General features: G+C 36.0%; 2 protein-coding genes across 3 annotated transcripts in view; one reads left to right on the plus strand and one right to left on the minus strand.

The window, feature by feature from the left end:
• The window catches only part of si:dkey-105h11.2 (NXPE family member 3), a 52,817-nt gene that overhangs the window by 19,693 nt on the left and 8,092 nt on the right, over positions 1 to 25,032 (minus strand). The gene's annotated exons all lie outside the window — the stretch shown is intronic.
• chst2b (carbohydrate (N-acetylglucosamine-6-O) sulfotransferase 2b) lies at positions 1,589 to 4,097 on the plus strand. The gene has a single exon (XM_056450760.1). It carries the CDS (start codon positions 2,211 to 2,213, stop codon positions 3,606 to 3,608), a length of 1,398 nt encoding a protein of 465 aa, XP_056306735.1. The 5' UTR covers positions 1,589 to 2,210; the 3' UTR covers positions 3,609 to 4,097.

The raw sequence follows: 25,032 nt of genomic DNA on the forward strand, positions 1-25,032 counted from the left end.
CTGTACCACATGTCTTTGGACTGTGGGGGAAACCGGAGCACACGGAGGAAACCCATGCGCCGCAGGGAGAACATGCAAACTCTACAGTGAAACGCCAACTGACCCAGCCGAGGCTCGAACCAGCAACCTTGTTGTGAGGCGACAGCACTACCTACAGTGCCACTGCATCGCTATAGATTATTATTTTGGATATATATATATATATATATATATATATATATATATATATATATATATATATATATATATATATATATATATGCAGTTGAAATCAGAATTATTACTCTTTTTTTTATTATTTTTTATTTTTTATATTTCCCAAAAGATGTTTAACAAAGCAAGGAAATTTTCACAGTATGTCTGATAATGTTTTTTCTTCTGGAGAAAGTCCTATTTGTTTTATTTTGGCTAGAATAAAAGCAGTTTTAGATTTTTTTTTTATTATTTTAAGGTCAAAATTATTAGCCCCTTTAAGCTACATGTTTTTTCGGTCTACAGAACAAACCATTGTTTTACAACAACTTGCCTAATTACCCTAACCTGCCTAGTTAATCTAATTTAACTTGTTAAATGTCACTTTAAGCTGTACAGAAGTGTCTTGAAACATATTTAGTAAAATATTATTTACTGTCATCATTCATTCATTTATTCATTCTTCATGAATAATAATTCAGGGGGGTTAATAATTCTGACTTTAACTGTATACATACAAAGTATAGTTACAAAGTAAAAATAGTAAAAAAAAACCACATTAACACCATGTACACTCAAAGGTAAAATATTGTTTTATAGTCCTTGCCAGTAGCTGCGACTTTTTGAGTAGACATTTAAGCATTGGCAGGCAGCGCATTACACGGTGTCACCTGCCTTCTAAATGTATTAATCCACCTCTTCATACCATGATATTGACACCACACCAATAGAAGCCATAAATATTACAGAGAAATGCAGTCTAACAGGGCATTGCATCACAGGCAGGAATCTCATGTAATGAAAACGAATGCTATTATTAAAGCAAGAAACAGACTGTCGAAATATCAAATATTGTTGCTTTATATGCCTGCAAATACCTCCTGTGACTAGCATTTGTGTTGATATTTCTTTAGCTGAATGATTAAAAGAATGACAGAATAATTGAAAAATCCTAATGTATTTTTAACTTGATCGTTTCTCTGAGAGATGCTAAATGGACATTTTCTTTTTCTTTCTTTCTTTCTTTCTTTCTTTCTTTCTTTCTTTCTTTCTTTCGTTCTTTCTTTCTTTCTTTCTTTCTTTCTTTAATTTACAGTCAGTCATAGAGAAAACATTTCTCCAATAAAAACAATTAGGTTTTATTATAATAAGATAATAAAATACAAAACAACACCAATAATATTGTTATTATTAATAATAATAATACAAATAATAATAATAATACAAATGTAACAACTACAATTTCTTTAAAATACCTCTAGATGAAACGTTGTGCCTTAATTAGCTGTAATTAATGTCTCACTGCTACTAGTAAGCTGTTGAGCAATTTTTGCGTATGCCAGATGACGGCATTTGGTGTATTGAGCATCTCAACTGTTCTGTTGTTCACTGACAAGATGAGGAGAGGGAGTTTGAGTTGGAGAAAGCGCCGGTGTATTTCCACTGGCTGCGTTGAAGGGGAGGGTCTTCATTACCCCCTGACCGAGACTGAATGCTTTCAGTACAGTAGAGCCGGAGACAGACGCCACATCGGCCAAAAACAGACGCGCATCACGACACGCGACAGGAAAACAGGACGCCGGTGGATGCTTGGAGAGTAACGAAGGCATCCCGACCGCATTCATAACGCGACGCGGATATGAGGTACTACTAATGCCTATGATTATTCTCCATCACCGCTGGAACAACATTATGAGCAAATAATGCAATAAGGATGTATCAATCGATACTGATGCGCGTACGAACGGACGGACATGTTATTATAAACATCTGAGGTGTTTATTTCTGAGGACTGAGGGGAGATTCTGCGCACTGCAGTAACGCTACGTTCAGCAATGCACGCGATTGGACTGTGGATGTGATGGATATTGAATGTTTGCTGGCAGACGAGGAGATCACATTTGTGTTTTCAGTGAGAGCAAAGTTTGCTTGCACGAAGACATAATTTGGACTGACAGTGTTTGTGTGCTCATTCAGTGTGCTCGAGTGGATCAAAACCACTCTATTTTTCCCAACAGATGAGAAGCAACCAGTTCTTACAACTTCAGTTGCCTGCTTTGGGGGAAAAGAATGGTGTTTATGATAGAAATCTCAAAACCTATCGGAATCATCCTACTAAAATAATCACCCAGCCTGGAATCGTAATGAAAGTGCTGCGGAGGAAAAGAATCATATTGTTTATAGCCTATTTTCTGCTGCTAGTTCTCACAATGCTCAACTTGGCTAACTATAGGTGGACTAAAGAGCCTCAACAGTGTAACGTCCAGATGAGAAGCACTCCTTATCAGGGAAGATCAGACATGCGATTCCTTTACAGGCCATCGCTTGCTAAGAAGAGACAGCTTGTGTATGTTTTGACCACATGGAGGTCCGGCTCGTCGTTTTTCGGAGAGTTATTTAATCAACACCCTGAGGTATTCTTTCTTTATGAACCGATGTGGCACATCTGGCAGAAACTGTACCCGGGTGATGCTGTGTCCTTACAGGGTGCAGCAAGGGACATGCTGAGCTCGCTGTACCGCTGTGATCTTTCAGTCTTTCAGCTGTACAACAGCCCTGGGGGAAAAAACTTCACCTCGCTTGGACTTTTTGGTGCCACTCTTAATAAAGTCATCTGCTCGTACCCTCTTTGCTCTGCTTACAGAAAAGATGTGGTCGGCATGGTGGATGACAAAGTGTGCAAAAAGTGTCCTCCTCAAAGCCTTAGGCTTTTAGAGGAAGAATGCCTTAAGTACAACACTATAGTCATTAAAGGCGTGCGGGTTCTGGACGTCAATGTTTTGGCGCCACTGATGGAGGATCCATCTCTGGATCTGAAGGTGATTCACCTCATGCGAGATCCCAGAGCCGTCGCCAACTCCAGGATCAAATCAAGGCATGGGTTGATTCGTGAGAACTTACAGGTGGTCCGAAGCAGGGATCCCAAACTCCGTAGGATACACTTTGTAGATCCCGGCCACAAAATCAGCAAAAAGGACGGTGCAGATTATCATTCAGTTGGAGCCATGGAGGTGATTTGTGACCGGACATACAGGAGCCTGAGAACTGCCTTAAATCCGCCAGCCTGGCTGAAAGGGAAATACCTAGCAGTGCGCTATGAGGATCTGGTGGACAACCCAGTCAAAACACTCCGGAATGTTTATCAATTTGCCAATATCAGTGCCAATCTTGACATTGAGTCTTTCGCTCTTAATATGACGAACGGCACAAGTTCTTCCTCAAAGCCATTTATTGTTTCTGCCAGGAATGCGACGCAGGCGGCCAGTGCGTGGAGAACTGTGTTGAGTATTCAGCAGATCAAGCAAGTAGAGGAGTACTGCCATCATGCCATGGCAATCCTGGGATATGAACATGTTAGAACAGCCGGAGAAGCAAAAGACTTGAGTAAATCTTTATTGACTGCCTCCAAACTGTGACAGTTTTTTCACCATTCAAATGTTCACTTGAAACCAGTTTAGCAACTGCGGAGTTGTGCTTTTGAATGATTTCACGATCTCATTCTGGAAGCTTTTTTGTGGTCATTCAACAGCACCGTTGCTTTTCCAAATAGACCTGTAGATGTTTGATACAGGAGCATCTGTGAACCACAATTGGGAGATTTATAGTGTGCAAACCAAACGTTGCGTTGCTCTTTATTTGTTCTTTCAAAATGGATGCTTAAGGTTGTTTGGAATGTTCTAGATCAGTTTTTACTTTCAAGTTAATTTGCTGTGTACAAACAAAGAAAATTATGAAAATGAGCAACAGAATTACTGATTAAGCAGAGTGCGGGTAACGCTATTTCTTTAGAATCAACTGAAAGACAATCATTACATTTCACAATCTCCACATAACTTTATGAATGTCAGTGCTATGTGTTATGTAAGGCATTTTCTCATTTTACCAAATAAAAAAGTTCATCTTAATTTGAAAGCCTCTGAGTTCACTGTAGGTTTGCTTTTATCGTACAAATACAGGAATAGTAACCCACAGCTATATAATTTTAATTATATATGTTTTACAAGTTAGGCATGTTACATAAGTGTCAGCTTTTTGGACTTTATAAAGTAGGGACAATAATGATAACCAAAGCTTTTATTTAATGTTATTTATAAAATAATACTTTGTTAAATATTTCATTTATTATAGAAAAATAATAATTTATGACATAATTAAAAACTTGATTTAACCCCAAAAATAACATCTATTTGCATATTTATAACTTTATACTTTGCCACTGTACTTCAAAATATTTAGTTAATCATTTAAATATATTAAAATGTTAGTATGATCACTTAATATTTTACATATTTTAATAAATACATAACTATATTAAGGCCAAATGACAATTATTTTACTCATATTTCAACATTTCATTAACATTTAAAGGGATAGTTCCCCCCAAAAATGCTAATTTTGTCATTATTTACTCACCATTCACTTGTTTCAAACTTGTTTGACCTTCTTTCTTCTAGAAAGAAAGATAGATATTTTACAAAAGAAATTGAAACCTGTAACCATTGACGTCCATAGTGCTTGTTTTTCAATGGTTACAGGTTTTCAGCATTTCTAAAAATATCTTCTTTTGTGTTCAACAGAAGAAACCCAGTAACACTTTATTTTGATGGTCCATTTGAGTATTAATACACTGTCTGCTTAATATCTGCTGATACTGCTCCTTCAACAAACATTTAACTGACTATAAGAAGCTTTGCAGGTACATGTCAACTTACACCAGTGTTTCTCAACCATGTTCCTGGAGGACCACCAACACTGCATGTTTTGGATGTCTCCTTTGTCTGTCACACCCAATACAGGTCTTTCAGTCTCTGCTAATGAGCTGATTATCTAAATCAGGTTTGCTTGGTTAAGGAGACACGGAATGCATGCAGTGTTGGTTGTCCTCTGGGAATGTGGTTGAGAAACACTGACTTGCACTAACCCCCAACCTAACAGTCTACTTATAATCTAATGAGAATTAGTTGGCATGTAGATGCAATGTAACTTAAATTCAACAAAAGGACCATCAAAATAAAGTGTGACCAGAAACCCAAACTGGTTAAAGACATGTAAAGGCCGAATAAATGACAGAATTTTCATTTCTGGATGAACTGTCCCTTTAAGATGAACCAATACTTGCATTTAATATGCTTTGTATACTGTAAATTCATTTTGTTTTACACCTAATTTGATGCAAACACCAAAATGGGGCTTCTTGTCTTTTACCCAGGAGCAGTACTGCACCATTCTTTTGAGTAATCCATATATTTCAGTACATTCTTTTGGCTCAAGTACATTCAGTGCACACTGTTAGAGCTCTTCTTTCTGCTTCGCTGTCCTATATTGTTCAAAAATATCATATCGATCTGCTTTTGAACTTAAGGGATGGGAAAGGAAGTGAGGCAACACTGAAGTTATCGAACAGGCATTCAAACAGAGCTTAAAGCGATAGCTCACCCCAAAAAAGGATGAACATTTCCTCTCCGTTTCTTCACTCTCAAGTGGTTCTACACTTTTATGAGTTTCCTTTTTTTATCGAACACAATAGAAGACACTCTGAAGAATGTTGGAATTGGACATCAATAGCAGGAGCAAAAAATACTATGAAAGTCAATGGCTTTTTTCTTCAATCTTTCTTATATCTTTGTGTTCAATAAAAGAAAGAAACTCGGTAACACTTTATAATAACTACACACTATAAATCATTTATTAAGCATTAGCAAATAGTGAATTCATTATCTGTTAAGCATTAACTCTACATTAATAAGCGTTAGTAAGCAGTTTATAACTGCAGCTACAAATGCTGTATTCTTGACTTACAAACATATTTATAATGTGCTTAATACTTGTACTTTTATTCTTTGTTAATGATTTATTTTTCATTACTAACCAGTTGTATTTAAGAGTAGTTGAGGGTTTTTAGGATCATTCAGAATGAGTTAGTAAATGATTAATAAACTATTGAAATCAACATGTATATGTCTTATTATTCAGGCATATATTAAGGGTTACTATGTATGTTAATAAATGCTTTATTAACTCAACTTCATTCATTTTTGTGACCTAATCTAAAGTGAGGACTGTTTATGCTTTTTAAATCCCTTATAAATGACAATTAAAGGCTCAGTTAAATTCTAAACAGGAAAAATGACATTATTCATTCCTTTTCATTTAAAGATACACAAATAAAACTGTACTTCAAATGAAAAATAAATCTTTGCAACCTTATCTAAAATACAATAACTGTAGAGTTTAAGCATCGCATCTTATTATATTGTTAAATTACTATATTGTTGTTGTTGTTTTATCCAGTTTTATGTCGTATTTTGACTCTCCTGTTATTTGGCAATGTTTAAACTTTACAGTAATTTTATTTTTTAGAAAAGATTGCAAAGATTATTGTTCATTTGATTCTGAGCCTTTAATTGTTATTGATAAGGGATTTATAAAGCATAAATAGTCCTCACATTAAATTAGGTCACAAAATTGCGTGAAGTTGAGTTAATAAAGCATTTATTAACATATTAGTTAACTATTAGTATATGCCTGAATAATAAGATATGTAAATGTTGATTTCAATAGTTTATTAATCATTTACTAACTCATTCTGAATGATCCTAAAAACCCTCAACTACTCTTAAATACAAATGTTTGTAAATGATGCAATACTTAATTTAGTAATGAAAAATAAATTATTAACTAAGTATGAAAATACAATTATTAAGCACATTATATAGGTGCTTATAAGTCAAGAATACAGCATTTGTAGCTGCAGTTATAAACTGCTTACTAACGTTTATTAATGTAGAGTTAATGCTTAAGAAATAATGAATTCACTAGATGCTAATGCTTAGTAAATGATTCATAGTGTGTAGTTATTATAAAGTGTTACCAGAAACTCAAACAGGGTTGGAAGAAATGGTGGATGAGTAAATGATGACAGAATTTTCATTTTTTGGGTGAACTGTCCCCTTAATAAAAGATCAAAATGGCAAGCAAAAATGAACTATTTTGGAAAAGTAGTCCTGCATTTTTTATTATACTGTAAGTCTTGGTTTAGCTTAGGGCTGACTTTCTTTCTTTCTCGGTCCAGGTCAATCCTATACTGCTTCTATAATATACAGGTCGTGACCCTGTGGAGGCTGTTTATCAGCTGTTTTCTCTTAAAACGGGATTTCTCATTTTAGCAGTGTGCTTGGGATCATTATCATGCTGGAAAATAAAACCCTTACCAATGAGGTGCTGCTGACGTGATGGATTGAAGTGTGACATGATGGATTAAAAGCTGTCTGCACTTTTCAGCGTTAACAATCCTATCAATCTGGAGAGCTTTTTTCGTCCTGTCTATTGCTGGTTATCACTATGTTAGAATTTGATATGAGCATGTCACTACTGAACTTAGTGCCATTGGTCCTCTTATCAGCTTAAAGGGATAGTTCACACAAAAAAAGGAGAACACAATCATTTACTTATACTTGTTTCAAACATCAATGAGTTTCTTTCTTCTGTTAAACTGAAATCTGGACTAGTATCTAACTAGTATTACTTTGATTTCGTCTATGCATGTCAGTAGCTATATTTCCATACCCATTTTTGTATGTGCATTTTGGATATGTGTATAAAAAATCGGTTGCTGTAAGCACTATGATGCGCATAAGCTTTAAAAATGCGCATAAAAACATATGGGCATAACTGAGTAGGATAAACTTTTTAGTCGATAAGAAAAGATGCGCATAAACTACGATGAAAACACTTTTACCGAACAAATTCCAGTATGTGCATTAAAAAAGTCGTGATTTTGTTATAGGAGATCATGTGATGATACAATTGTCTGTAAATGGATAAACCAGCAGGCTGAGCACACTGTAAAACATCTGAAATGTTGTTTTGGTCATTCTAAAACGCCGTAACCATTTTACTATTAGTGTTCTTATATTATTAATGACCTCCAGAACTGTCATGAGCGTCTGCTCCGTGTCTTACGCCTTCAAACGCCACCATGTGTTCATTACATGTCGGCATTGTCTTCTGAGGCACAGGTCATTTATTAAATAAAGAAAAGATTGACGCAGCTTCTCCTACCACAGCTAATTCCGTTTTTACTGTTGGTATTTGGTGCCAGTTAATCAGGAAGTGACGAATTTGTTCTCTTTCATTCAGTGGATGAAAACGCTGCTTTATTGACACATCTTTTATGTGCTATCCCAGTTTTGCGCATAAAGTAAATTTTTGTTTTTTGGATGCAAACATAGCTACTGGTTAGAGGTTTCCAGATTTCTCCGTTTCTTTTTTAGTGTTCAACAGAAGCAAGAAAGGTTTGAAACCACCTGAGGGAGAGTAAATTTTAAGTAAATTTTTTTGGAGCAAATTATCCTTTCAAAAACTAAATATTTTTTCAAAACTAGATTATGCCTATATAATCCATCATTGACCTTATTTCTGTTGGTGACTCTCTGGAACCTTTGACTCTGATTGGTCAATCCCGAAATTCCAGAAAACAACCACTGAATCTATTAACACTTTGATTCATCTATTCTTGACCTTTAGTGATTATGTTTATATACATATTTAAGAATATCTGTCATGGTGTTGTTTTTGACAGTTTGGCGCCATCTGGTGACTGAATAATGTGTACGTTAGTGTAGTAGGCTGTATTCATGCATTTGCATGTTATTTACTCTTAAGGCTGATTTATAGTTCTGCGTCAAGCGCACGTCTATGGTCCAGCACAGCCTTTGCGCGGTCGCATATTCCTCGCAGTGGCTGACGCCGATGCTGATGTGCACCTCTCAAAAAATGTTACTACACATCACAATGATGCATAGCGCAAGCTCTGTGATTGGTCGGCTTGGTATCGGTGACAAGTGTGGGCGGGGCTGAGTGCCACGAGCCCGATGGAGCGACTGTTTATAAGTGTCGAGTCCGGTAAAGGAGCTCCAGATGGAGACTTTTTTTTTTTGTTTACCTGATTTAATTGATTAAAGTTGATTATAGTTGTTGCACATCCACTGGTTCCCGCCTATGAATGAGCGGGTTTTAGCTACTTTTAGCTTACATTAAGGTAGAGTTTTGAAAAAACAAACCCCCTGCAAAAAAACTTGATACAGAGAAGCATAAAATAACCTACTGCCAGCTAGCGTTTCGGAAGTGTTATTGCATAGCAACACAAACAGCAAATAGAAGTATAAATGCATGACTATGCGCAAGGCACGTGCTGCGATCACGAAGTTTAAATCAGCCTTTACGAATACCTAATTCCTTATTTGGAGTGAACCCACACTGTAAAAAAAATCTGTAATTTTGCGGTTTATTTCCGGCAGCTGGGGTGCCAGTAAAAAAGGTAAAGTAGCGGCTGTTAAATTATAGAAATTTACTGTAAAATAAAGGACATTAAATTACCGAAATGGACTGTAAAATAAAGGATATTAAATTACAGAAATTTACTGTAAAATAAAGGACATTAAATTACAGAAATTTACTGTAAAATAAAGGACATTAAATTACAGAAATTTACTGTAAAATAAAGTACATTAAATTACAGACATTTACTGGAAAAAAACGGAGTTAAATCACAGAAATTTACTGTGAAATAAATGATATTACATTACAGAAATTTATTGTAAAATAAAGGACATTAAAGTACAGAAATTTATTGTAAAATAAAGGACATTAAATTACAGAAATATACTGTAAAATAATGGAGTTAAATTACAGAAATTTACTGTAAAATAAAGGACATTAAATTACAGAAATTTATTGTAAAATAAAGGACATTAAAGTACAGAAATTTACTGTAAAATAAAGGACATTAAATTACAGAAATTTACTGTAAAATAAAGGACTTTAAAGTACAGAAATTTACTGTAAAATAACGGCCGTTAAAGTTTGGAAATTTACTGTAAAATAAAGGACGTTAAAGTACGGAAATGTACTGTAAAATAACGGAGTTAAATTACGGAAATTTACTGTAAAATAAAGAACATTAAATTGCAGAAATTTACTGTAAAATAAAGGACGTTTAATTACAGAAATTTACTGTAAAATAAAGGACATTAAAGTACAGTAATTTACTGTAAAATAAAGGAAATTAAAGTACAGAAATTTACTGTATAATAAAGAACATTAAAGTACAGAAATTTACTGTAAAATAAAGGAAATTAAAGTACAGAAATTTACTGTAAAATAACGGCCGTTAAATTACAGAAATTTACTGTAAAATAAAGTACATTAAAGTACAGGAATTTACTGTAAAATAACGGCTGTTAAATTACAGGAATTTACTGTAAAATAACGGCCGTTAAATTACAGAAATTTACTGTAAAATAAAGGATGTTAAATTACAGAAATTTACTGTAAAATAAAGGACGTTAAATTACAGAAATTTACTGTAAAATAAAGGACATTAAATTTCAGAAATTTACTGTAAAATAAGGGAGTTAAATTACAGAAATTTACTGTAAAATAAAGGACATTAAAGTACAGAAATTTACTGTAAAATAAAGGACATTAAATTACAGAAATTTACTGTAAAATAAAGGACATTAAAGTACAGAAATTTACTGTAAAATAAAGGACATTAAATTACAGAAATTTACTGTAAAATAAAGGACATTAAAGTACAGAAATTTACTGTAAAATAAGGGAGTTAAATTACAGAAATTTACTGTAAAATAAAGTACATTAAATTACAGACATTTATTGTAAAATAAAGGACATTAAAGTACAGAAATTTACTGTAAAATAAAGGACATTAAATTACAGAAATTTACTGTAAAATAACGGCCATTAAATTACAGAAATTTACTGTAAAATAAAGGACGTTAAATTACAGAAATTTACTTAAATTTAGAATTCTGGTAAATTTCTGTAATTCAACCTCTGTTATTTTACAGTAAATTACCCCATCTGCCGGAAATAAACTGTAAAATTATTATTATTTTTTTTACAGTGCAGCATTAGTAATTGTTGTTTTCTGCCAGACAAAATAGCTTTTTTCCTATAAACGCATATTTTTAAAGACGCGAATAAGGTAGGAATGGAATAATTGACACAAAATAATTATTTTAATGCTTATTTAAATGACTAAAAATACTTTAAAATCTTTATTAAGCGATAGATAAGAGGAAGAATGCATAACTAAACCCTGCCACCAACTCAACATTCAATCCCTGTTGGAAATGTGTCATCATACTGAAACAAAAGGGTGCAGCAACTTCCGGTTCAAGCTTTACTTTAGTTATTATGTTTACTGTTATTTTCATCATGCATTAATGGATGCTTATACGTCTGTCCCGGAATGATGCAATATGTTAGATCCCAGGAGTAGTAAGCATACCCAAAAATCTTATAGTTGGCCTGAATTCAAAGCAAAAACCTCCTGAAAAACATTCAGTGCACTTCTTCTCCACGCACATTAGTGAGTGCACCTTCAGACAGCATGTTCAAGTGCTTATGAGAGCTCTCTAAGCAGAAACAAGGGCCATTGTCTTTCATGTACTGCAGGTAGTAATTTCAAGTGGCATTTGGGACTTCTCCGCAGCTTCCATGTTTCTCAAAATGCTGTATAGATGCTGTGTAATTGCTCTAATGGGGTTCTGCAACAAACAATTCGGTTTAGAAGCTAAACTAGCTTGCGATGGCTATAAACACATGCTGCGTCATGTTAACATGTGTCATACGCAGGAACACACTTCATTCCCCATGTACATCATAATGAGCGGACACCATAGCATCTCTCTGCTCGCCTCTGACGATGTCTTGTGCAGTTGCCATGACAACCGCTCAAGGAGGTGCAGCTATTATTTGTGTATGAACTGAAGCTATGGGAGCAGGTGCCGAAGAGAAAGAGAAAGAAAGAGAGACAAAGAGAGGCATGCTGTGTATGTACTGTACTGTATACTCCTGTTGAATTAGCAGGCATATGGCCCGGATACACTTTTTTGTTGACATTGTGATGCGTAGGAATTGATATGTGAGGACTGGATTATGTAGCTTTGTAAATTATATTGTGCAATAGGTTTGACTGTCTTTTTCATTGCACTTAACAACGTGGAGGATGTCCTTTGATCCAGAATTGATTCGATTTTAGTTCATATGTGTTTGAACTGATTTGGAACTATCGGATGTTGTTGTTTTTACCTAAAGGACCATTCCCCATTTTTTGGAAATATGCTCGTTTTACCACTCCGCTAGAGTTAAACAATTGAGTTTCGCCATTTTTTAATCAATTCAGTTGATCTCTGGGTATTTTAGCTTAGCTTAGCATAAGTCATTGAATCAGATTAGACCATTAGCATCTCGCTCAAAAATAGTTTTTTATCATTTTGATAATATGGCTAAAAATAAGAGTAGTTACTAGCCTAAGGTGAATCAATTTAGTCAATCTCTGGGTCTTTTAGCTTAGCTTAGCATAAGTCATTAAATCAGATTAGACCATTAGCATCTCACTCAAAAAAACTAACAAATTAGTTTTGGTCATTTTGATAATATGGCTAGAAATGAGAGTAATTACTAGCCCAAATCAAATCAATTAATTTGATCTTTGGGTATTTTAGCTTAGCTTAGCATAAGACATTGAATCAGATTAGACCACTAGCGTCTCGTTCAAAAAAATCATTTTGATAATATGGTTAAAAATGAAGGTAGCTACTTGCCAAAACTGAATCAAATCAGTCAATCTTTAGGTATTTTAGCTTAGCTTAGCATAAATCATTGAATTAGATTAGACCATTAGCATCTCATTTAAAAGTATTTTGATCATTTAGATAATATGGCTAGAAATGAGGGTAGTTACTAGTCAAAATTTAATCAAATAATTCAATTGTTGGGCCTTTTAGTTTAGCTAAGCATAAGTCATTGAATCAGATTAGACCATTAGCATCTTGCTGAAACAATAAAAAAATGCTTTGATCATTTTGATAATATCTCTAGAAATTGGAGTAGTTACTAGCCAAAACGTAATAAACTTAGTCAATCTCTAGGTGTTTTAGCATAGCTTAGCATAAGTCATTAAATCAGATTAGACCATTAACATCTTGTTAAAAAAATTAAAAAATAGTTCGATCATTTTGATAATATGGCTAGAAACGAGAATAGTTACTGAATCGAAATCTGGGTCTTTTAGCTTAGCATAAATCATTGAATCAGATTAGACCATTAGCATCTCACTCAAAAAATTCAAAAATATGTTTTCATCATTTTTGATAACATAGAAACGAGAATAGTTACTTGCCAAAATTTAATGTTAATTTAATTCAGTCAGAATCTGGATCTTTTAGCTCAGCTTAAAATAAATAATTGAAGCAGATTAGACTATTAGCATCTTGCTGAAACAATTCCAAAAATTGGTTTTGATCATTTTGATAATATGGCTAGAAATGAAAGTAGTTACCAGGCAAAATTGAATCAATTCGTTCGATCTCTGGGTCTTTTATCTTAGCTTAGCATAAGCCATTGAAAAGGTTAGACCATTAGCATCTCACTTAAATTCTAAAAGTTGTTTTGGTCATTTTGATAATATGGCTAAAAACGAGAATAGTTACTAGTCAAAATGTAATCATTTCAGTCGATTTCTGGGTCTTTTAGCTTAGCTTAGCATTAGTCATTGAATGAGATTAGACCATTAGCCTAAAAATGATGTCTGATTACTTGTTTCAGAAGTACAAAATGTATCTGTTTTTGTTACAAGATCGTTGTCTTTGTTCTACATGATCTATATAACTGTATATTCTCAGAATCCAGAATAGTACCACAGTCATTTGCCTTTTGAACATTAAGTATTTAAATTAGTTTTCTTGCTTTAATAAATGTATTTATTTTATTTTCACTGTGAACTGACACACAGATCTTCACCATCCGCAGTGTTTCCCCCCTCAAATGTAAATGAGCTTAAATTTGAGTCTACAGGGGTCAAACGGACCATATCCAATGACCCATGCACTCAAAGAAAGCCCTTTCCGTCAATGGGAATAACCCAATGTTGTAAATGAGACACCAAATCTGGGGGCGGGGGGTCTTTTAAAAAGAGCCTCATGTAAGGTTTGATTATTCTCCCAGGTGAGATGAAGGTAAGGTTGTTAGTTACACCACCTATTTACATTAGAATAATGTTCAAAGTGCTTTAAAACCTCCCAAGTCTTGCTTTTCAGTTATATGCTAACAAGCAAAATGGTTTAAGACAAGGGTAAACTACACCATAAAAGACAAAAACAGATGAATACAGACATACAGTGTCTATTTACGGTCGTTCAGATGTTGACACACTGAAGAAAATAATGTTTAAAGGAAATACTGGTCATTGGGGGAAATGTGCAAGGATATCTACTAATTTTTAAAATCAAAAGTATGCTGTAAGATATCATGCTAAGTTCATCCTGACAACATTTTAAACTTGCTAGAAAAGTAATAATTCATGCTAGCACTGTGCTAACCATGGTGTCAAAGTTATAATGTGTCAATTTATGGTGGTAAAACATGGCAGCCGTATTGAAAAAAACAGCTTAAACCAGCCTAGGCTGGTTGGCTGGTTTTAGCAGGTCAACCAGGCTGGTTTTAGAGGGGTTTTAGTCACTTTCAGGCTGGTTTGCAGCCATTTCCAGCCTGGTCTTAGCTGGTCAGGCTGGGAGATGACCAGCTAAAACCAGCTTGACCAGCCTTACCAGGTTGGGAGCCCAGCAACAAAAAAAACTAAGTATGTCCAGCTTAAACCATGCTGGTCAAGCTGGTTTTAGCTGGTCATTTTCCAGCCTGACCAGCTAAGACCAGGCTGGAAACCAACCCCTCTGTGGCCAAAACCCCTCTAAAACCAGGCTGGTCAACCAGCTAAAACCAACCAACCAGCCTAGGCTGGTTTAAGCTGCTTTTTTCAGTAGGGAGCAACACATTAAATATGTTAGCAAACAAACTGAAACACATTGGTTATGTGTTAAAGTATGCTAGAAATAACCCCATTAATCCCTAATAGCACACATCCATCAACATTTGGTGTTTGTGTTTACATCTGAAAGGCATATTTCTTAGACCGATATGTTCTCTATACATCTCTCTATCTGATGGATGTTAAATAGACGTCATTATTTAGATTGTTTGTAAACTGTACAAAGCAGATATTTTCCAGACCAATTGCTTTTTAAGATGTCTTGTAGATGTACATGCTATCTGGGACAATATTAATTCATACTTAAATGTTAACCATTAGAAAAATATTAATATGGATAATGTATGTGAGGGATCATGTAATACCTCAATTTGCCACATAGAGGTATAATCATTTCATAGACCAGCCCCAATTGTTGACAAACTGCTTGACTGACAGATATACATGGCCCCATCCCAATTTTATTTATTTTTTTTACTCCTACCCTTTCCCCTTCCCCTTGGCTTTTGAAACAGAATGTGAAGGGAAAGGGCTTCAAATTTTACCCCTAAGAAATGGAACACCTCTACAGCATCTGCACACGTCATCTTATGGCATCGCAATCTCTTACTTCATATGAGATCAATGATGGCGACTGCCGTAGTTATTCCAGTTGTGTATTTTTTTGGTATCTATCGTGGCCATATTCAGCTAAACGCAGGAAGACAACATTTACATTATACCAGACAATGTAAAAAACGAATTCCCAGCCACTAGACTTTTCTGACAGGGTATTCCAGTGTCATCGAGTGACAGATGTGAAAGTATGTTGCGTGACTACTATACAGGAGTTATTATTATGGATTATAGCTATCAAAGTATAGCATTTTTATTCAATGTTTTTTATACGGTAAAAAAAATGACAGTAAAACATGAATACGGTTATGAATATTAAAACATATCATTGTTTGTTATAAAAATTCATAATAATGACCAAAAAATACTCATTTGTACATCTCCTTACTTCCATGTGCAGCCATGCAGCTATTGTAGATGGTGTATTCTGTGAAATTTCGTACCCCTTGGATTCAAGTGTGGTCCTGAAATCTCTACCTAGCCCTTCCCATTAGCCCTACGCCTTCAAGCTAAAGAGAATAGGGACATCCCTACCCCTCGTTTTGCGCATTAAGGTGAAGGGGTAGGGGTGTCCCTATTCTAGGGGGGAAGGGCTACGGGGTAGAATTGAGATTGGACCTATATTGCCAAAGGTTTTGGGATACCCCTCCAAATCATTGAATTCAGATGTCGCAATGAATGTGTGTAAAATCAAGCACCTAGACATGCAGACTGCTTCTACAAACATTTGTGAAAGAATGGATCACTCAAATCCATTTGTGAAATTAGCTAGCCGGCAGCTCGCTAGCTCTCTGAAACTCTCACATAGTTGCCCACTGAAGCTAAGCAAGGCAAGGTGGTCTCCCTGGATGGGAGAGCACGTTGGAAAGCTAGGTTGCTGCCGGTAGTGATGTTAGTGAGACTAGCAGGTGGCGTTCAACCTGCGGTCTGTGTGGGTCATAACGCCCTGGTATATTGATAGGGACTTTATAGTGCTCAGTGAGCGCCATCATTCTGATGAGACGTTAAACCGCGGTTTAACCCCGGCATCCTGGTCAAATTTGCCCACTGGCCTCTGTTCATCATGGCCTCCTAACTATCCCCATTTCATAATTGGCTTCATCACTCTGTCTCCTCTCCACCAATCAGCTGGTGTGTGGTGTGCGGTCTGGCACAATATGGCTGTCGTCGCGTCATCTAGGTGGATGCTGCACACGGGTGGTGGTTGAGGAAGTCCCCCACCCCCAATGTGTAAAGCGCTATATAAATATATATAAATGTAAGGAATTATTATTTAATTATTTTATTATTAAATTATTAATTTCCTAACAACTAAATATTCCATGGTCCGTTGTTAGTTATATTATATTAAGGTGAATTTGTAGCATCATTTCAGCAACAGAAGTGGGAGGCCCCATAAAATCACAGAATAGTTCTGTCCACAGTAGTGTTAACTTCACGCGGCCTTCAGTATAACTCAAGAACAGTGTGTAGAAAGTTTCGTAGAATTATATCAGAGCTACCTTCCTGCAGATTTCAGTTGCAACTCTGACCAAACACACCTGTCTGCAATTATCATGTGCTGCTTCAGGTCCTAATAATTAGTTCAGGTGTGTTTGATCAGGGATGGGGCTGAATTTTGCAGGAAGGTAGCTGTCCAGTAACAGGGTTGGTGACCCCTGGGTTACAGAGTGGACTTGTAATCCAAAGGTTGCATGTTTGAGTCCTGGCACCGGCAGTGGAAAGTTATCTTCCACCCTTAAGACTATGGTTGAGGGGATTCCCTTAAGCGAGGCATCGAATCTTCAACTGCTTTACAGGAAACCCATTGCTCCAGGTGTGTTCACTTTTACTCATGCTTTGGATGAAAAAGATGTAAATGTAAAGTATAATGAAAAGCCATGGGATGCACTGATGTAAAGCCGGTCACCACTGCACTCTTAAGCAATGGACATGTGTTCTCTGGAGTTACAAATCATGCTTTTCTGTCTGGTAAATCTGATGGATGAGTGTGGGTTTGATGGTTGCCAGGAGAATGGTAGTTACCTGACTGCATTTTATCAGTTATAAATTATATTTTATTTTTTAAGCTATTTTGGGGGGGTTTCACCTTTAATGTAAAGGACAGTAGAGAGTATTGACAGGAAAGCATGGGCTGCAGAGAGAGGGGAAGGATCGGCATAGGACCGCGAGGCGGGAATCGAACTCGAGTCGCTTGAGCACCGCAGTGCATGTGTCAAGGCACTAACCACTACACCACTGGCGCCGACGTAAAATTTGAGAGTTAAAGGTACTGTACTCTTAATTCTTACTGTGCATTCACACTGTCACCGGCTAGATCATCAGAATTTGCTCAGACCACCCTGCCAATGACGCTCTAATGATAAACCGAGTAAAAAACAATTGTGTAGTGAGGCTTTGTGTTCATGTTTAAGTGCTAGTCTAATTTCAACATGCTGTTAATAAAAGACATTAAAGAGCCTTGGTCTTCCTGGGAACTGGGAAACCCACCATAGCAAAAATCAACCTCTGTGCTTTGTTTTGCTGGGGAACTAATGTTGTCGGAACCAAATTTTTTGGACTGCATTCTCTGAAGGGGTGAACCAGTACACTGAACTGCATCATAGCTCTATACCACGAAGTTGACCCGATTTCAACTCTCCTTGATGCCCACACCATTCAAATGTGACTTCTGGCTAATTTGATGCTCTCACCGATGGCGGTATGATTGCACAGTTAAGCAATACAAGACGTAAACTTTAAACTCTAAACTTTGTGGGAACATGGGGATTTGAGAATGACCCATTCTTATTTAAACATGACTGCGCATGAATACATAAAGCATGGTCCATAAATACAGGGATGAGCTAGTTTAGTGTGGAGGAACTAGTCTGGCCTGCACAAAGTCCTGACCTCAACCGAATAGAATCCCTGCAGTATGAATTACAGCAGAGACTGCAGGCCACACCTTGTCATCCAACATCTATGCTAGACCTCACAACTGCACTTCTAGAAGAATGATCAATAATACACATAAACACTCTTAAAGCTTGTAAAAAGTCTTCCCAGAAGAGTTGAAGCTGTTACAAATACCTGCAAAGGGTGGGGAAACTCCATATTAAACCCTACTGATTAAAATTTGCATGTAATTAAAGTTAATTTAAAGGAAAATGTCACAAAGCCTTTGGCAATAAATGTGCGCTCACACGATTGCGCAAGAATACATACTGCAGGGGTCACCAATCTCGGTCCAGGAGGGCCGGTGTCCCTGCAGGGTTTAGCTCCAACTTGCCTCAACACACCTGCCTGGGTGTTTCAAGTATACCCAGTAAGACCTTGATTAGCTTGTTCAGGTGTGTTTGATTAGGGTTGGAGCTAAAATCTGTAGGACACCGGCCCTCCAGGAACAAGTTTGGCTATCCCTGACATAGATCATGGTCCATAAAGACATGGATGAGCTACTTTAGTGTGGAGGAACTGGACTGGCCTGCACAGAGTCCTGACTTCAACCCAATAGAACCCCTTTAGAATGAATTAGAGCAGAGACTGCAGGCCACACCTTCTCATCCAACATCTATGTACCTCACAAATGTCCTTCTAGAAGAATGATCAATAATACACAAATACACTCTTAAAGCTTGTAAAAAAAGCTTCTTTCCTCATTACAGTTAATGTAAAGGCAAATGTCTCAAAACCTTTGGCAATATATGTACTCTCACATGATCATCCTTCAACCACAGTACACAGAGTTCAGTGTGATATAAAGAGTGCTGAAGTAGATCACTCTCTGAACAGAATCATGTAACTGAAACAGTTCATTTGGAAATGAGTCATCGAACAGTCTTCACGAGAGCTAAGCTGTGTAAAAAAGACCGGATTCTATTTTTGTCCACTGCTGCACTTCTTACAAATAGACACTTGTGCATCAATTGAGTAGTTTTTTTCATTTCAGGATGGAATGTGCTGGCAATTACAGTACTCCAAAGCACTAACTGGTTTAATCACATCTATTACAAACTTCAAAGCAGATTGGGTCAAGCATGGCGAAATAAGTTTTTAAAAGGGATTAATACTTAAACTGGTTTATAGAACTTCTCGTTTGCAGCTTAACGATTTTAATTCAACACATATCCAGAAAGGCAATGATCTTCACCACAGTATGAACAACAAAAGTAGATAATAATTAATGGTTCTGTCTATGCAAACAATGATAGTTTGCATAATAACTGTTACTGTATATGCAAAAAAAATAATATGTGATAACAGAAAAAAAGTGTTGCTACAATATGACAAGTTCATCAGAAGCTAGGAGTAATTATTAATTTAACAATTTAAAACTAGTTAACTAATGCTCTTATTAATCGTAAGTATAGTGTAAAATATACTACCTGATGAAAGTCTTGTCATTGATCTTAGTTGTTAGAGCAACAAATAGTAACTTGACTTCTAGTTTATCATTTGGAAAAATGGCAAAAGGTGGATATTTTCTGATCTGTATCTGTTGAACTGCATCCCAATCATCACAAATACTGCAGAAGACCTACTGGAACCCACATGAACCTAAGATTCTCACAGAAATTAGTTAAGTTTGGTGAAGGAAAAATAATGGTTTGGGGTTACATTCAGTGTGGGGCTTGCAAGAGATCTGTAATGTGGATGGCAACTGAGCCTGAGGCATCAAGACATTTGTGCTGCCCATTACAATACAAACCACAGGGGAGGGCAAATTCTCCAGCAGGATAGCGCTCCTCATATTTCAGCCTCCACATCAAAGTTCCTAAAAAGCAAAGAAGGTCAAGCTGCTCCAGGATTGGCCAGCCCAGCCACCAGAAATGAACATTATTGAGCATGTCTGGGGTAAGATGGGAGGCATTGAAGATGAATATAAAGAATCTTTATGAACTCTGGGAGTCCTGCAAGAACGCTTTCTTTGCCATTCCAGATGACTTTATTAATGAGTGATTTGAGTCATTGCAGAGATGTATGGATGCAGTCGTTCAAGCTTATGGGAGTCAGACACATTATTAATTCTTTTTACACTGCACCATGACTTTATATTCTATACTGGACATTATTTCTGTTAAGTGACAAGACTTTTGTCTAAGCAAAATCAGACCTTACTGTCCTAATTAAATAATTAAAATCAAACCATGATTAAATTTTATTTTGGTAAAATAAGCATAATCTAGAGGCTTTTGCCTTTTATATAAGCCACACCTGATACCAAATGATCAACTAGATGTCTTGGATAGGCAACAAGACATTTGTCTGGTAGTGAACACTCAAAATACTTTTAAAGACGTAGCTTTATATGTAGGTTCTATCAAATGTCAACTTTACATTTGGTTATGTATATTCACACTGTAAATGTAAAATACAGACATACTGACAACATCTAAAATGTCATTTACATACAAGACTTAAAAATATCCTTATATGACGCACTGATCCTTACGCACTGAAATTGTGCCATTCATATGAAAATGATAATTAAAACGATTGTATGCCTCAGTCGCACTTATTAAACACAGTTGGCTCATTTGCTTAATATGAGACGATTACATTTCGCTCTGTTCTGAATGATCAAAGGACTGCGTGATGATGATAAACTGCATTTTACAACCTTAAAACGAATACCATTTCTGTAATCATTTAACTGTGTCTCATAGTGCAATACTTCTTTTGATGTGTGTTTGAATGAGAAATGTGGGAGCGGATGGGGAATATATTTTCAGTGATTAACAATTTAAGTTCTACTTTGTACCTCACACAAAACTGTTGTATTCTGCCAGACAAAATAGCTTTATTTTTAATAAACTCATATTTTTAAAGAAATGCATATAAGGTACAGTAGAAGTGGGATAATTGACTCAAAAATATGATTTTACTGCTTATTTAGATGACCAAAAATCCTTAAAACCCTTAAAAATCTTCACAGTAAAAGTATTATGTATAGATTTAGGGTAAGAGCTACATGCATATATACAGCTCACTCACCGGCCACTTTATTAGGTACACCTTACTAGTACCGGGTTGGATCCCTTTTTGCCTTCAGAAGTGCCTTAAGCCTTCGTGGCATAGATTCAACAAGGTACTGGAAATATTCCTCTGAGATTTTGGTCCATATTGACATGATAGCATCATGCAGTTGCTGCAGATTTGTCGGCTGCACATTCATGATGCGAATCTCCCGTTCCACCACATTCCAAAAGTGCTCCGTTGGATTGAGTTATGGTGACTGTGGAGGCCATTTGAGTACATTGAACTCATTGTCATGTTCAAGAAACCAGTCTGAGATGATTAGCGCTTTATGACACGGTGCGTTATCCTGCTGGAAGTAGCCATCAGAAGATGTGTAAACTGTGGTAATAAAGTGGTGGGCATGGTCAGCAACAATACTCAGGTAGGCTGTGGTGTTGACACAATGCTCAATTGGTACTAATGGGCACAAAGGGTGCCAAGAAAATATCCCCCACACCATTACGCCTCCACCACCAGCCTGAACCGTCGATACAAGGCAGGTTGGATCCGTGCTTTTCCAATTTTGGTGAACCTGTGTGAATTGTAGCCTCAGTTTCTTGTTCTTAGCTCACAGGAGTGGCACCCGGTGTGTTCTTCTGCTGCTGTAGCCCATCCGCCTCAATGTTGGACGTGGTGTGCATTCAGAGATGCTCTTCTGCAGACCTCAGTTGTAACAAGTGGTTATTTGAGTTACTGTTGCCTTTCTATCAGCTCCAACCAGTCTGGCCATTCTCCTCTGACCTCTGGCATAAACAAGGCATTTGCACACAAGGAACTGCTGCTTACTGGATATTTTAACTTTTTCTGACCATTCTCTGTAAACCCTACAGATGGTTGTGTGTGAAAATCCCAGTAGATCAGCAGTTTCTGAAATGCTCAGACCAGCCCGTCTGACTCCAACAACCATGCCACGTTTAAAGTCGCTTAAATCATCTTTCTTCCCCATTCTGGTGCTCAGATTGAACTGCAGCAGATCGTCTTGACCATGTCTACATGACTAAATGCATTAAGTTGCTGCCATGTAATTGGCTGATTAAAAACTTGCGTTAACAAGCAGTTGTACCTAATTAAGTGGCCGGTGAGTGTATATTCACTGTAAACATGTTAGAATATATTGTCCAAATCATATCCCACCATCAATAAAACATACCAAAATAAACCTTTTTTATGTATAAAGAATGAGAGCAGGCTGTAGAGACCCTGTTGGTGTATGACCAGCTCTTTTGACAAAACAGATCTGGCAGTAAGTCCCATAGCTACAGCTGTTGGCACAGACTTTCCAGCTTTAAATGACAGTCTTTTTCTGCTGTTTACATCTTCACAATTGCAAATACTACTGAATATGACAGCGAATTGACTGCTAGATACACACGGATGGCCGTATTTAGCCCTGCGGGTGCCTTCAAAACACCACGCAAACTCACTAGCAGCTCTACACTTTTCTCACTAACAATGTCCATAAATATCTAAATACAGTAGTCATGCTGGGTAGGATTTGAAGCGTTAACCACAAACCAAGATAATAAAAAATTGATTGTTTTTTTATCCTCTTAGAAATTTGTCTTTCACTTTGTCTAATAAGACGGTGACATTTTGTGCTAAATGCTTCTTGAATTTAGAACACTAGTAAGAGTATTTATTACTGAAATAATAGACTTTTTTTTAAAGTAGAGGCTGAAGTAAAAGAATGTTTTGCACACTTAACTTCCTGTTATTCATTCTTATATAATAAAATTGTATTATAGTTCAGTTATTATATATTCATATAATATATATTAATGTATTATATTAAATGCTATTGATCTGAATGGTGATTTTATCCACTTAAAGGAATAACGTTTTTCAAAATGTTTAATGTTTGGAAAAAAAAATTAACAGCCCTAACTGATGCAATGTGTAGGATTTAACTTCTCAAACAACCATTTTAGCAGTATCCCAATGGCTTTATTCCAGCGCAACAATGCTATGATTCATCCGTTTATTTATTTATTTATTTATTTATTTATTTATTTATTTATTTATTTATTTATTTATTTATTTATTTATTTATTTATTTATTTATCTATCTATTTATCTATTTATTTATTTACCTATTTATTTATTTATTTATTTATTATTTATTTATTTATTTATCTATTTATCTATTTATTTATTTACCTATTTATTTATTTATCTATTTATTTATCTATCTATTTATTTATTTATATATTTATTTATTTATCTATTTATTTATTTATTTATTTATCTATCTATTTATCTATTTATTTATTTATCTATTTATTTATTTATCTATTTATTTATTTATCTATTTATCTATTTATTTATTTATTTATTTATTTGTGGTGAGGCAGAGTATGTCTGTGATAATGACCTTGCAAATTGCAGTTTATTACATTTATAATTTATGATTTGTGCAATTACAAACACTCATTCATATTTAATGTCTATTTCACTGCGGTAAACCACGACTTCCTGGGTGTGCCTGTGAAGTGAACCAAAGCCCAATTCCTCTGCTCATCTTCCACTGCAGCAGAAAATGCACTGTTGAGTTGCACAAATTGCTGAACTAAAAAAAACCCCAATCCATTACAACTATTAAGGCAGAAAGTTTAAAATCAGCTTAATACCTCATCAATTTTCATGGAAGTAGATCACATATACTGTATCTACATATAAAAAATGGCTTCCGTCTGGCCACTCTACCATACAGGCCTGATTGGTGGATTGCTGCACAGATGGTTGTCCTTGTGTAAGGTTCTCCTCTCTCCACAGAAGAACGCTGGAGCTCAGACAAAGTGACCATCGGGTTATTGATCAACTACCTGACTAAGGCACTTCTCCGCCGATCACTCAGCTTAGATGTCCGGCCAGCTCTAGGAAGAGTCCTGGTGGTTCCAAACATCTTCTACTTACGGATGATGGAGGTCACTGTGCTCATTGGAACTTTTAGAGCAGCAGAAATTTTTCTGTAACCTTCCCCTGCTTTGTGCCTCGAGAAAATCCTGTCTCAGAGGTCTACAGACAATTCCTTTGTCTTCATGCTTGGTTTGTGCTTTGACATGCACTGTCAACCCTGGGACCTTATATAGACAGGTGTATGCCTCTTCAAATCATGTCCAATCAACTGAATTGACCACAGGTGAACTCCAATTAAGCTGCTGAAACCTCTCAAGAATGATCAGTGGAAACAGAATGTACCAAAGCTCAATTTAGAGCTTCACCGCAAAGGCTGTGAATACTTTTTCAGGTTTTTATTTTTAAGAAATTTGCAACAATTTAAAAAAATCTTTTTTCTCATTGTCATTATGGGGTATTGTGTGTAGAATTTTGAGGAAATAAATTAATTTAATCCATTTTGGAATAAGGCTGTA

Source organism: Danio aesculapii, chromosome 24, assembly GCF_903798145.1.
Source record: "Danio aesculapii chromosome 24, fDanAes4.1, whole genome shotgun sequence".
NCBI classification, from domain to species: Eukaryota; Metazoa; Chordata; class Actinopteri; order Cypriniformes; family Danionidae; genus Danio; species Danio aesculapii.